General features: G+C 35.8%; 1 protein-coding gene across 18 annotated transcripts in view; it reads right to left on the bottom strand.

Moving 5' to 3' along the window:
* Positions 1-16,165, bottom strand: part of VPS13B (vacuolar protein sorting 13 homolog B) — an 861,798-nt gene that overhangs the window by 382,293 nt on the left and 463,340 nt on the right. For all 18 annotated transcript variants that reach the window (XM_054657406.2, XM_063816458.1, XM_024345440.3 and 15 more), the window contains one exon: positions 15,280-15,483. In XM_054657406.2, the coding sequence (XP_054513381.1) occupies positions 15,280-15,483 (204 nt within the window). The remainder of the gene's footprint in view (positions 1-15,279; positions 15,484-16,165) is intronic.

Below are 16,165 nucleotides of genomic sequence, written 5' to 3'. Positions count from 1 at the left end.
AAATACATACATATATGTATATATAAATACATATATTTATATATTAAATATATAAGTATATTTTTATATTACATAAATATATATATTTATATATATTACAAATAAATTATTTGTAAATAAATATTCTAGTATTCACTCAGAATTTTAGATTATTCTACAGCTTTGAAATTACTTCCTATACTACTGCTGTGATTAAGGAAGACGTTACCAAAAACATTTTATATACACAGAAAAAGTTAAAATGAAAAAAACACTAAATAATTTGCCTAAAATCACAACTCAGAGGAATTTAATTTTGTCAACTTTAAAATCACATTTATTGAAACTACTGAAAACCCAGAGATCCAAAATATGATTTTATGTTGTTATAACAGTTTCCCAAAGACATACAGGTTATGAAAGTATCCTGTAAGGGAAGGATGTGTGTGTACTTGTGTACGTATGTGTGTGTTTGCTTTGTTTACTTGTCATGAAGAGGAATCATCAAAATGTTAGTGCTTTTTTTTTTCCTGAGATGGAGTCGCGCTCTGTCGCCCAGGGTGGAGTGCAGTGGCGAGATCTTGGCTCATTGCAAGCTCCGCCTCCCGGGTTCACGCCATTCTCCTGCCTCAGCCTCCGAAGTAGCTGGGACTACAGGTGCCTGCCACCACGCCTGACTAAGTTTTTATATTTTTAGTAGAAACGGGGTTTCACTGTGTTAGCCAGGATGGTCTCGATCTCCTGACCTCGTGATCTACCCGCCTCAGCCTCCCAAAGTGCTGGGATTACAGGCGTGAGCCAACATGCCCAGTCTAATGTTAGTGCTTTTAATGGCAGTTTTTATTGTTGTATTGTCCTATAAGCAAAATAGCATAAAAATTTTAATGAGTATAATTATATAATGTTCCACTTTCTAGACCACTGACCTCAACAAAAATTTGACAACTTCACCTAGCTGAAGTACAGTGCAGTATGTTCTTCATAAAATATAAAGTTTTATTTATCTTTAAAACCAATGCAACAGTGAGTGTGGCAGAAACAGGTGGCTGTATTCCCAAATTTTGCTCTCCCTTCTATAATACAAAGTTGTCTGTGAGTAATGGTAATCCAACTATGGGCTAAATTTCCCAGCCCACTTTGGAATTATGTTTATACGCACATCCATGCCCCATCACTAATATTATAAATTCCTCAAATGATAAAGGACTATGTCTTAATAACTTAGGTTTTAAAGAAAATACTGAATATTAATAAGCTAAGAATAAAATTTAAGAAATTCAAAAAACAACAGAATAAACCCAATAAAAAAGCAATATCTATCTCAGCCTAAGTAGGGCAACAAAGCTACCCCAGAAAAATTTTAAAAACAACTCTAAAGTGCAAGTAGGTTTAAGGACTTGATTTCATACTGCCTAAATGTTTCAAAAAACTTCTAGCTGTAAGATTAACAGTATAGGGGTCCCAGGCTAGAGGCAGCTGCTGAAGTTCCTTAGAGAAGCAAACACATAAAATGTCTTTGTCGGAGGACAGGCCCTCAACCACCATGTAAGGGCTTCATAGAAGAAGTTCCATTGATGAGAATCACCCAACACTAAATTACACAGTGCCAAAGAAAACAATCTAACATGAACAAGATTTAAGAAAACAACAAGTGGTCAGATTCAACTCTAAAGAAGTTCAGATACCAGATCTGATAAAAAATAAAAGAAAATAATTATGTTTAAAATGATTAAGGACAAAAAACAAACTGAAAATACAAACTCATATTGTAAATATAGTTTTACGTATTTACATAAAAATATGTGTAGTGACTTAATGAACATATGCATGTCTATGCCATGTACCACAATAAATGTGATTTAAATTAATCATAATGTGAGTTAGTATTCCAAAATTATTCAACATCTATATTATGAAGAAGACTATGTTTAGAACTTACTTTGAACCATACTTAAGATAAATTGGGGTTATCCTTTAATAAAGATAATGAGTGATGAATGGTGATGGAAAGTTTATATTTCACATCCAGTATGGCACTGAAACAATATAATCACTATTTGACATCTTTACTTCTGTGTCAGTGGAAGTCTCCCAGTCTGAATCATTTTATTTGTAATCTATAGTGTTTGACTTAACAAATATTTAAGATAGAAAAAAAAACAGTATAAAAAGTACAACTAACATGGAAAAAGTAAAAGCAATAAAGGGCCAGTTTGTCAATATGTCTTTGGCTATCTGTACAGAATTTACTTACAGCCAAAAGAATGTTAGAGGTTTCCCTTGAGAAGAAAATTATAAAAAGAGATAATTATGGTAAACTTCAAAATATTGTCTAATATTTTCAAAATAAATTGGAAAATTTATTCAAAAACTACTAAAGTCCTCACCAGAGAAATTAGGAGACAAAATGAAATAAAAGGCAACCAAATTGGAAAGGAAAAAGTAAAATTATGTCTTTTAGCACATGACATGATCATATATGTATAAAACTAAATATTCCAAGAAAACTTTTAGAACGAATCAATGAATTCCACAAAGTTGTGGGATACAACACCAACATACACAAATCAGTTGTGTTTCTATGCATTAAAAGCAAACAATAAAGAAATTAACAGAATAATTCCCTTTACAATAGCATCTAAAATAATAAAATGCTTAAGAATAAACATAACTGAGGAAGTAAAAGACATAATGAAAACTATGAAATATCTTTAAAAAAAATTAAGATGACACAAATAAATGGAAAGACATCCAGTGTTCATACATTGGAAGATTTAATATTAAGATGGTGAGTTACTTTTTAACAGATACAGAATTTCAGTTGGGGAAGATGAAAAAATACTGGAGACTGTTGTGAAGGTTGTACAACAATGTGAATGTACTTAATACCACAGAACTGTATACATAAAATGGTAAAAACAGTACATTTTATGTTGTGTATATTGTACCACAACAAAAAAATTAAGCCAAAAAACTTATAGTAATATAAAATCATGATTGTACAGTAACAAAAACACATTACATGTGTTTAGCATCTATATGTTCATTAGTTTTACTTGACATAAATTGGGCCACTGGAGTGGGATAGAAATATTTATCTTATCATTAAGTATTATTTTATCAATATATAGTATGAAGTTTAATTTCTAGGAACAAAGCTATATCAGTGTTGGAGATGGAAAAAGGATCAAGATGCTTCTCTGTGTTCTCTTTAAAATTATTAAATTAGGGTCCTTTGTCCATATGGTCCTTACCATTTCATTCTCTTTCTTTCTTTTTCTTTTTCTTCTCTTTTTTTTTTTTTTTTTTTTTTAGATAGAGTCTTGCTCTGTCGCCCAGGCTGGAGTACAGTGGCACGATCTCAGCTCACTGCAACCTCCGCCTCCCAGGTTCAAGTGATTCTCCTGTTGCAGCCTCCCGAATCGGGATTACAGGCACACGCCACCACACCCAGATAAGTTTTGTATTTGGAGTACAGAAGGGGTTTTGCCATGTTGGCCAGGATGATCTCGAACTCCTGATCTCAGCTGATCTGCCTGCCTTGGCCTCCCAAAGTGCTCAGATGACAGGTGTGAGCCACCACGCCCAACCCATTCTCTCTCTCTTCAAATAATTTTCTAAATGACATCTAAACTAAGACTTTCAAATTTAGATCAGATATGTGTTATAGCCAAGTACCTTTTCAATTAAGATTACTTTTTTAACATGGAAATATATAGTGATTAGGAGAAATTTCAAATGAAAACAGTTTTCTAGAGAGTAGGACAAGAGGGAACACTTGCTAACTTATTTATAAAGATATTATAAACTTCTAATCTAATACCAAAAGATGACAAGGCTATTATAAGAAAAAAATATAGAATTCAACAGAATTATATACTTAAAATGGTAAAAATGGTCAGTATCACTCATGACTATAGATACCAAAATCCTAAACAATTAGCAACCTCAATCTAGCAATATCTATCACAACTAAACTGGGATTTTTCTAGAAATGCATGGTCAGTTGAACATGTGAAAATCAATCGATATAATTAGTCACATTAAGAGAATAAAGGAGATAAATTACGTATATAATAATTTCGAAGTCGCTTCCAAGATGACAGAATAGGAACAGCTCTAGCCTACAGCTCCCAGTGAGATCGACGCAGAAGATGGGTGATTTCTGCATTTCCAATTGAGGTACCTGATTCTTCTCATTAGGACTGGTTGGAGAGTGGGTGCAGCCCATGGAGGGTGAGCCAAAGCATGCTGGGGTGTCTTCTCACCTGGTAAGCGCAAGGGGTTGGGGGATTTCCCTTTCCTGCCAAAGGAAGCCATGACAGACTGTACCTGGAGGAACGGTACACTCTCGCCCAAATACTGCACTTCTCCCACAGTCTTAGCAACCAGCAGACGAGGGGATTCCACCCTGTGCCTGGCTCCATGGGTCCCACTCCCAGGGAGGCTTGCTCACTGCTAGCGCAGCAGTCTGAGATCAACCTGCGAGGCAGGAGCCTGGCGGGGAGAGGGGTGTCCACCATTGCTGAGGCTTCAGTAAGTAAACTAAGTGACAGGGAAGCTCAAACTGGGCAGAGCCCACCGCAACTCAGCTAGACCTACTGCCTCTCTAGACTCCACCTCTGTGGGCAGGGCATACTGAACAAAAGGCAGCAGACAACTTCTGCAGGCTTAAATGTCCCTGTTTGACAGCTCTAAAGAGAGTGGTGGTTCTCTCAGCATGTCATTCAAGCTCTGAGAACGGACAGACTGCCTCTTCAAGTGGGTCCCTGACGCCCGTGTAGCCTGACCAAGAGACACCTCCCAGTAGGGGCCGACAGACACCTCATACAGGCGGATGCCCCTCTGCGATGAAGCTTCCAGAGGAAGAATCAGGCAGCAATATTTGCTGTTCTGCAATATTTGCAGTTGATACCCAGGCAAACAGGGTCTGGAGTAGAACTCCTGTAAATTCCAACAGACCTGCAGCTGAGGAGCCTGACTGCTGGAAGGAAAACTAACAAACAGAAAGGAATAGCATCAACATCAACAAGAAGGACATCCACACCAAAACCCCATCTGTAGGTCACCAACATCAAAGAACAAAGGTAGATAGAACCACAAAGAGGGGAGAAACCAGAGCAGAAAAGCTGAAAATTCCAAAAACCAGAGCGCCTCTTCTCCTCCAAGAATTGCAGGTCCTCGCCAGCAATGGAACAAAACTGGATGGAGAATGACTTTGACGAATTGACAGAAGTAGGCTTCAGAAGGTCGGTAATAACAAACTTCTCCGAGCAAAAGGAGCATGTTCGAACCCATCGCAAGGAAGCTAAAAACCTTGAAAAAAGGTTAGATGAATGGCTAACTAGAATAAACAGTGTAGACAAGACCTTAAATGACCTGATGGAGCTGAAAACCACAGCACGAGAACTACGTGATACATGCACAAGCTTCAATAGTCGTTTCAATCAAGTGGAAGAAAGGATATCAGTGATTGAAGATCAAATTAATGAAATAAAGTGAGAAGACAAGATAAGAGAAAAAAGAGTGAAAAGAAAGGAACAAAGCCTCCAAGAAATATAGGACTATGTGAAAAGACCAAATCTATGTTTGATTGGTGAACCTGAAAGGTACGGGGAAAATGGAACCAAGTTAGAAAATACTCTTCAGGATATTATCCAGGAGAACTTCCCCAATCTAGCAAAGCAGGCCAACATTCAAATCCAGGAAATAGAGAGAACACCACAAAGATACTCCTCGAGAAGAACAACCCCAAGACACGTAATTGTCAGATTCACCAAGGTTGAAATGAAGGAAAAAATGTTAAGGGCAGCCAGACAGAAAGATCAGGTTACCCACAAAGAGAAGCCCATCAGACTAACAGCAGATGTCTCAGCTCAAAACCACACAACTACATGGAAACTGAACAACCTGCTCGTGAATGACTACTAGGTAAATAACGAAATGAAGGCAGAAATAAAGATGTTCTTTGAAAACAGTAAGAATGAAAACACAAAGTACCAGAATCTCTAGGACACATTTAAAGCTGTGTGTAGAGGGAAATTTATAGCACTAAATGCCCACAAGAGAAAGCAGGAAAGATCTAAAATCGACACCCAAAAATCAAAATGAAAAGAACTAGAGAAGCAACAGCAAACAAACTCAAAATGTAGCAGAAGACAAGAAATAACTAAGATCAAAGAGCAGAACTGAAGGAGATAGAGACACAAAAGACCCTTCAAAAAATCAGTGAATCCAAGAGCTGGTTTTTTGAAAAGATCAACAAAGTAGATAGACCACTAGCAAGACTAATAAAGAAGAAAAGAGAGAAGAATCAAATAGACGCAATAAAAAATAATAAAGGGGATATCACCACTCATCCCAGAGAAATACAAACTACCATCAGAGAATTCTATAAACACCTCTATGCAAATAAATTAGAAAATCTAGAAGGAATGGATAAGTTCTTGGACATATACACCCTCCCAAGACTAAACCAGGAAGAAGTCGAATCTCTGAACAGACCAATAACAGGCTCTGAAATTGAGGCAAAAATTAATAGCCTACCAACCAAAAAAAGTCCAGGACCAGATGGATACACAGCCGAATTCTACCAGAGGTACAAAGAGGACCTGGTTCCATTCCTTCTGAAACTATTCCAATCAACAGAAGAAGAGGGAATGCTCCCTAACTCATTTTATAAGGCCAGCATCAGCCTGATACCAAAGCCTGGCAGAGACACAACAAAGAAAGAGAATTTTAGACCAATATCCCTGATGAACATCAACGCGAAAATCATCAATAAAATACTGGCAAACCGAATCCAGCAGCACACCAAAAAGCTTATCCACCACAATCACTTTGGCTTCATCCCTGGGATGCAAGCCTGGTTCAACATATGCAAATCAATAAACATATTCCATCACATAAACAGAACCAACGACAAAAACCACATGAGTATCTCAAAAGATGCAGAAAAGGCCTTCAACAAAATTCAACAGCCCTTCATGCTAAAAACTCTCAATAAACTAGGTATTGATGGAAGCTATCTCAAAATAAGAGCTATTTATGACAAACCCACAGCCAATATCATATTGAATAGGCAAAAACTGGAAGCATTCCCTTTGAAAACTGGCACAAGACAAGGATGCCCTCTCTCACCACTCCTAATCAATATAGTGTTGGAAGTTCCGACCAGGGCAATCAGGCAGGAGAAAGAAATAAAAGGTATTCAAGTAGGAAAAGAGGAAGTCAAATTGTCCCTGTTTGCAGATGACATGACTGTATATTTAGAAAACCCCATTGTCTCAGCCCAAAATCTCCTTAAGCTGATAAGCAACTTTGGCAAAGTCTCAGGATACAAAATCAATGTGAAAAATCACAAGCATTCTTATCCACCAATAACAGACAAACAGAGAGCCAAATCATGAGTGAACTCCCATTCACAATTGCTTCAAAGAGAATAAAATACCTAGGAATTCAACTTACAAGGGATGGGAAGGACCTCTTCAATGAGAACTACAAACCACTGCTCAACAAAATAAAAGAGGACACAAACAAATGGAAAAGCGTTCTATATTCATGGATAGGAAGAATCAATATCGTGAAAATGGCCACACTGCCCAAGGTAATTTGTAGGTTCAATGCCATCCCCATCAAGCTACCAATGACTTTCTTCACAGCATTGGAAAAAACTACTTTAAAGTTCATATGGAACCAAAAAAGAGCCCGCATTGCCAAGACAATCCTAAGCAGAAAAAAAAAAAAAAAAAAAAAACCAAAGGAGATGGCATCACGCTACCTGACTTCAAACTATACTACAAGGCTACAGTAACCAAAACAGCATGGTACTGGTACCAAAACAGAGATACAGACCAATGGAACAGCACAGAGGCCTCAGAAATAACACCACACATCTACAACAATCTGATCTTTGACAAACCTGACAAAAACAAGCAACGGGGAAAGGACTCCCTATTTAATAAATAGTGCTGGGAAAACTGGCTAGCCATATGTAGAAAGCTGAAACTGGATCCCTTCCTTAAACCTTATACAGAAAGTAACTCAAGATGGATTAAAGACTTAAATGTACGACCTAAAACCATAAAAATCCTAGAGGAAAACCTAGGCAATACCATTGAGGACATAGGAATGGGCAAAGACTTCATGACTAAAACACCAAAAGCAATGGCAACAAAAGCCAAAATAGACAAATGGGATCTAATTAAACTAAAGATCTTCTGCACAGCAAAAGAAACTCTCATCAGAGTGAACAGGCAACCTACAGAATGGGAGAAAATTTCTGCAATCTACCCATCTGACAAAGGGCTTATATCCAGAATCTACAAGGAACTTAAACAAATTTACAAAGTCTCTTCCAGAGGTTCCACTAATTTAGAATCAAGCTAATATCAGTCAGCCCAGTCCCTACATAGTAACACAAATTTTAATTCTCTGGGTTTCAATTTTCTAGTATATAAAATAAAAATGCTGGTCTAAAGTATCCGTCTGACAATCTTTTTCGAAAATACAACTGTAAGTTGACAGAATTAAGACAAAGATCTTTGCTCACTTATCAAGTTCCACAAAACTATTACACCAACGTCAGAGGAAGCCAATTGTTAAGACTGAGAAAAGGAGAAAAGAGAGACTTCATAACAACAAAGAGTAGGAAAGTAGCAGACAGTTTAGCTAGTTTTCCCCAGGAGGAAAAAAAAAACATACACCTTAGAGAAAAGCAATTACTAACATTCTTTTTTTGTTTGAAGGGTTACTATAGAAACTAAACAGACTACTCGAATTTTCCCTTTTTTCCTCTTTGGGACCCATATTTTCTGCCAAAATTTTGAAATATGCTTGAACACAGTAAGGGATAATATTAAGTGCTACTATAATTCTGGACCATTCAGGATAGTACTAAGCAAATGATATTAAGATGACAGAAATGTGCTCTTCTAAATCAGAAAATCAGCACCGAATAAAGTATCTTTAAAAATACTTCGATTTACTTTCTTTCCCCTCCCTCTGCATTTTAAACCAAATACATCAGTTATCAACATATTCAACAGTTAAAAAATTAAATACTATTTCTAGTACTACATGAGTTTTAAAATGGGTTTTCAGGTGCAAATCATATAACATGCATACAATTACTTCAAGGCAAAACTATTTCATTAAAAATTCATCAACCCTTGTGCACCAGTGTTCAAAGCAGCATTATCCACAACAGACAAAAGGGTAGAAATAACCCAGATGTCCAGCAACAAAGAAACAGATAAATTAAATGTGTTATATACATACAATGAAATATTACTCAGCCATAAAAAGGAGTGGAATTCTGATACACACAAAGAAAGGAATGAACCTTAAATATATTACACAAAGTAGAATAAGCCAGACACAAAAGGACAAATACCATACGATTCTAGGTATATGAAGTACCTAGAATAGGCAAATCGATAGAGACAGAAAGTAGAATAGAGGTTACCATGGATGGAGGGAGAGGAGAAGATAGAGTTGTTCGATGGGGATAGAGATTCTGTCTGGGATGATGAAAAAGTTCTAGAAATAGATAGTGGTTATGCTACGCACTGTGAGTGTGCCTAATGCCACTAAATTGTACATTTTAAAATGGTTAAAATGGTAAATTTTACCATGTATATTTTTTTACCACAATTTAAAAAAATCACCAAAGAAGTTAATTGATAGGATTGAGAAGTTAATATGTACAAGGAGAGTGAGATTAAAAAGACCAGTTCTTAGTAAGAAATTTTAATACTAGCAATATGGAGACTAAGCTGAAATGAACATTTACCATTTGTACTACCACAGCACAGATATTCTGGATAAAATGCCAGGTGAATTTAATACCGAAAAGTGCTACATATCTTTTCTTTGGCCCTCTAGATCTACTCTCTACCCTTCACTACCCTCTGTGCTTGGGAAGTTAATCTATGTGAACAATATGAATGGATTTCCTGGTCCTCTGTTTTTTTTTTTTTTTTCTTGGTTTCGGTCAATGAGAAACAGTGGCAGGAGACAGAGGAAGTGGAGAATGAAGTCTGGGTATTTATTCCCTGTTCTGATAAACTCTCTCTCCTGCCCTTTAAGCCTACTGGTGTCAACAACTGCTCCAGCATACTCAATCATCTCCTGTTAACTGAGATTTCCCTTCCCAGTTAACATCTTTGTCCTTTTACTAAATTCTCTTAAACTGTCCAATTTCAGACTACCATCTTTTTCTAATACGATAGCAAAACTTGAAATAAAGACAAATACTATGGTGTCAGAAACGAAGAGGAAACACAAAGTCAGGGTAACAAGTGGAAACAGTCCTTGGGAGTATGTAGAAGTATCAAACTCAGATAAGGGTCGAGGGGTTGAGCAATGGTGTTTAAACACTCATTCAGGGACTGCAGACATAGTGTAGAGTCTGAACTGGGGAGTTCTTTGCATAAAGCCTGGAGGCAAACAGAGCTGCTTTTTAAGCAAAAGATACACTAGACACTAGGCTTCAGCAGGCTAAGAAATGCCATGGATGTTTTTCAGATTCCTAGGACAGAGAAGAGGTGAAAGTGGCAGCATGATAAAGTCATTCATGGCTGGGCAGGATGGCTCACGCCTGTAATCCCAGCACTTTGGGAGGCAGAACACCTGAGGACAGGAGTTCCAGACCAGCCTGGCCAACATGGTGAAACCCCATCTCTAGTAAAAGTACAAAAATCAGCCAGGAGTGGTGGCAGGCGCCTGTAATCCCAGCTACTCAGGAGGCTGAGGCAGGAGAATCGCTTGAAACTGGAAGGCAGAGGTTGCACTGAGCCGAGATCGCGCCACTGCACTCCAGCCTGGACAACTACAGTAACAAAAAAAAAAAACAAAACAAACATGAGAAACTAAATGCTATTATTTGCTTGTGTGGGACGTCGTGCATACTACTTATATGATAAGACAAACCCTTGTTGATAAAGAAACCTAAAAACTGCCCAAGGTTCCCTGAAATCTCTAGCACCCTGGCAAAAGCAGTCAAAATGCTCTGTAGAGACAATTCTGCAACAGAGGGCTCATAGGAATCACACAGAAAAATTAAACTGTTGAAGATGAGTTCACAATAAGATATTACAAACCACATGAGAAAATGAACCAGAAAAAGGGAGAGTCAGCAGATATAACAAAAACTTAGCATCTCCAATAAATGGAGTTAAGAAAATCTAACAGGACTATAAACCAATTATTTTAAAATGTTAAGAAATAAAAGAATGAACAATATGAAGAGGAGACTATATAAATACTTTTTTGTTTGTTTTAATCTATTCAAAAGCCTTTATGCTTCTTTGAACATAGCATTCCTGGAAAGCTCTAGAAGTCCTTCTCTCCTCCTAGTAATAATCATTGTCCTGATAATCTGTTGATTATAAGAATATTTTCTATTAGCCACACTATCATGTCAACAACATAACTATCTGTATACAGATTTAAATATAGAATATATGTGTTGTGGATAGTTATAGTAGTACTTCCCAACCTTTTTCATATCATTGCATATGTAGGAAATGTTATTTGTATCTGTGGTAAGCATTAAAATCTCCACAGCATTGAAAGCTTCATTCACCCTAGTCCCATCCAAAGACTCTAAAGGCCAAGGTAATCCACGTCTCAGCATAGCTGTGACACATCTCATGGTGTTTCAGCGCACTCGTTAGCAAGCTCTGAGTTATAATTCATCTTTCATAAATATGTTCTTAATATTTTTATTGCCTTATTAATAAGGTGTTAATGAATTTAAATAACATTGTTACACTGAAATAATTTTATAATTATAGCTCCTTCCTCTCTTGTTATAACAAAATGATATAACAAATAACAGCATAGGGCTACTATGGTACAGCAAGCATTTGATTAGTGTGGCAGAATCTTCTGCCTAGGGCTAAGGAGAAAATTAAAAGTTGAATCGAAATGACATAATTAGTTAACCCTAGTAGGGTTTCAAAAATCTGTTAACAAGTTACATGAAGCATATCACTGACTGTCAACTTGCCTGCTCTGTTGTGAGTAAATCCTAGTGTTTTTCCTGACTTTACAAGAGCTGGGAACATAAAATGAAGACTCACTAAATTGAAAATGTTTAAATGGTACCCTGTGTATATAGAAATTTGCCTGTACTCAAGGCCTAATGCAAAAATTTTATGAAGGAGATTTACATTAGCTTTCCCTTTTGGAGTACTCACTAAACTAAGTATTTTACAAGCATTATCTCTTTTTTTTTTTTTTTTGAGACAGGACACAGTCTCACTCTGTTACCCAGATGGTTATGATATGATGATCAATTTTAAGGCATTGACCTAACTTTACCTTGCAACCTATAAGGAGGTGTTTGTCTATCGAATATTTCATGTTTAATTTCTATTCTTGCTCTCAAAAAATATTTACAGGTAGATTAAGATTAACTATGTGTGCATCTGGGTTTAAATTTACCTCTTTCAAAATTAGCCAGTAAATGATGACATAAGAAAACATAGTCATTGTTTTCATTCAGTAGCTTCAATAGTGAATAACCATCTTCATAAAAATCTTCCTGCCCTTTATGAAAAACAAATCAGCTAAATTGTTTTAAGGTACTTCTCAGCAAATAATCTTCCTAAGTGGATTTCAAATTGATATTGGACTAGTAGTAATCACCTCTTTTCTTGACCACACTATATAAATAAGAGAAGAGGGTACATTTTGAAAATTTTGTCATTTTCAGATCTTTCAAATCTGATACAGATCAGATTAAATCTATAGACAGTACAAAACAAACAAATCTACTATGAGCATTTTCATTACTTGTCTTTATAACCCAATCAGAAAAAATCCTCAACTTTCTAATTTGAAATGAATTTCAGTCATATAAGGGTATTATTAAAATCAGAATTAATTTTTTTTAAGCAATTTAGCAAAATTTTCCCCTTTCTTAACTTCTTCACTTTGGCTGATGAAGATACTATTCTTCTAGTATGTATTATTATACATCTAGTAAAACAAAATTGTTATTCATGTCTTACTCATTTTTAAATATCCATCATCTCAAATATTATTTTCTCCACAAAATAGCCACAGACCTCTTAGAATGAATTTATTAATCCTTCCTCTGTAAATGTAGGGCACGTTTTTATTTTATTTTATTTTATTTTTATTACATTTCACATCAGGGCCATCATGTCCTTTTGTGTTGTTTGTACACTGCACAATGCTAGAGTGTAGGATTCACACTATACCTTGTATGAACGGCAGTCTCTAGATGTATGACCAAAAGCTGCCACCATTTCATGTGAGCCCTGTCTTTCCTGGACTTGAAATGTCTTTTAAATGTTTCTTTCAAAAAAACACATTTCCAAAAGAGTTGAGTGAGCACTCCAAAATGGATGTCATGTTTTTCTAGACATTCCTGTAAACACAGTACTTAGAAAACAACTGTTTAATGGAACACTCTCCTTTCAGCCACTAAAATGTCTCTAAGATTTAACTGTATTTATCATTTTCACTTGTATTATCTTTGTCTAGCAACTGATTACCTTAAACTTTGATTACTCTACCAAAGGATTTCACAAAATATATTTTGTAAAGTGTTAATAGGCAGACTGAAAAAGATGAACTTTTGGTTAAGTAAGTGTGGAAACTGCTGTATTCAATAAAGTTAAATAGCTTTTTTTACTGCAGGAATTCTAAAAGATTTTGTATGCTAATAATATTGGAACTCTTCAAGAAAGAATTCACTGCTTTTACTCTAGAAACGATACGTCCCATTAACTCGATACAGGCTCATTTCTAGACTTCCTATCGCTTCCTCATTTGGGAAGAAAAAAGAAAAAAGAGAAAGAATAATCTTATCACCTAGGTTACTGTGATTCTTAAGATTTGGAATGGGCAAGATAGAAAAGTTGCTTGTACAGGGGGTTAAATAGATGTACTTTAAAGTGTTAAATGCTTTATAGCAGCTGAAATTTGCCCTTTTAACTGAGTTTGTTTGCTTTTACTGATTTGTAAGATGAAACACATTAACATCCCGTTTACTTGATTCTTATCCCATTCTGTATTTTGCCAATAGCTTTATTCCCAGAGGAAATGGTGTCTTTATGCAGAAACAAAAAAACTTTAACTTCTACCTCCATCTACTATAGAACAGTTGCTCTCGTTGGGGAAAGTTCTGTTCTCTAAGCAATGTTTTGGAAATGAATGGGGGTATTTTTTGTTGACTCAATGTTTGTGTATCATTATTGGGATTTAAAGGTTAGGAGTTAGGGGTTCAAGAGATCCTGTGTAGAATAGGGCAGTCCTGAAAAATGAAGACTGTCTCATACATATTCACATAGATAAAAATCCTGTTTATAAAATGTTTCAAATCTAAACACTTTTTTCTTCATTTTTGCATGATTTCAATATACACTAGAAGTTCCAAAATTCAACTACTATAATGAAAGATTGAACTGTGTTGTGTTTGAAACTTTACCAAGAGTTTGTCACTAGTTTAGAAAATCATGTCACCAACAGCAATACCACTTGTGGTACTAAATACAGACCTGTACAAGTCTATTTGCAGCCATCATATTCACAGTAATTGCATGTGACTATTCCATTATGTCTTCTAATGTAGTCATGCCCAGGCATTTATATATTGAAGTACATAATACTGTATCTTAAATTACTTTCCTTTTATTTAAGACATTATATATTTTTGAAATTATATGTATATGTAAGTTACATTATTTTTCATTTTCATTTCTGGTTATATTTTTATTTTCATATCAGGATAGTAAAGGAGGCATTATAAAATATTTCTTATACAAAAGAGGTACTGGCATGCTAGGTTAGGACGTTAAAAATAAAAAGAAAAGCTTTTATAATTGGGAGGAAGAGGAGAGGGCATTGGGTCTGATAGGGTTGAAAACCACTAATCTAAACCAGGTGACTAGATAATAATAGTCACCTGGTTCAAAAAAGGTGTAGTGGAACAGAGGTAGGGAAAGGGGAAGCATGAGTCTCTTTTTCACTCAGTTTCTACATTTCCATACTTCCGAGGAAACATACCTTTACTGTGTCTCAGTTTTCACCATTTCACAGAACCTGCACTATCCTGAACTACCCCATAAGCTGCTAAAAGTGATTAAAAACAGAAATTCTTGTAGCTAAAAGGAATAGACAGTCACTGCTGCCACAGCTCCTCTTGAACCTTCAGAATCTATCAGTTTTCACAGTAGTGAGGTTATCTTCATTTTAAACCATGATCTGGAAATCTGTGTTATATATTAACCTTCATTTTGTAACAGGATTTTCAAAAACACTTACCTCAGTAGTAGTCCCAATGTCAGCAGATGGGCTGCATGTGCTGGTATCTGGAGGAGCTGTGCCTATACTGCTTCTAACTGGAGAAGGAGGAACAGGCCCTGCCATGGTCTCTGGAGAGGTTGAAGATAGGTTGAGATTGCCTCTCTTCTGAATCTTGTTCCAGACCTTATTCATGGTATCAGTTAGTTCATAGAAGAGCTGGACCTGAGAGCATAAGAAAAAAGAAAAGAAAACAAGTCTTTCAACTTCCAGTTTCAATCCACTAAAATAATAATATGAGAAAATTAACTATTCCAGAGAAATAAAATTTATAAAACAAAACTCTACCAATGCATCACTGATCACTTTAACTTACACTTGAAATTTGCTTCATACTCACTCTGTGATATTTTCATCAACCTAGCATTCCTGTGGATTAAAACCACAGTAATGTAAGCACAGCTTATTAGCAAACAGTAGATTGATTTCCATATGTGAACAACAGAACACATACAAATGCCTCTCAACCAGAGGACAGAATCAAAATTAAAAAACAAAGGCGTTCTAGTAAATGTAATTATTTAGCATAATATGAAACAACTACCATCTTAATTTCCACATCTAATTTTCTCTGTGATTCCCAGGAAGAAATCTGAAACTGGATTTCTTGTCCCACAAAACAAATTTAAAAAGAATGATATAACATTGAACAGTAAAAGGCAAATGTTACATATGAGACTTTTTTTTATAGATAAAGAACATATCCAACCTACTATTCCCAAAGGAGATGTCATTCCAATATTCGGAGAAAAAACTGTTTAACTTGCACATTGTTTGACTGAGTCCTAAGATATTTACACAAGATTTCATAAATAAGCATTAATCATGAAATTTGTATGACAACGTA

Source organism: Pan troglodytes, chromosome 7 (assembly GCF_028858775.2).
Source record: "Pan troglodytes isolate AG18354 chromosome 7, NHGRI_mPanTro3-v2.0_pri, whole genome shotgun sequence".
NCBI lineage: Eukaryota > Metazoa > Chordata > Mammalia > Primates > Hominidae > Pan > Pan troglodytes.
Note: the sequence above shows the minus strand (reverse complement) of the source record. Positions and strands in the feature narration are given on the sequence as shown.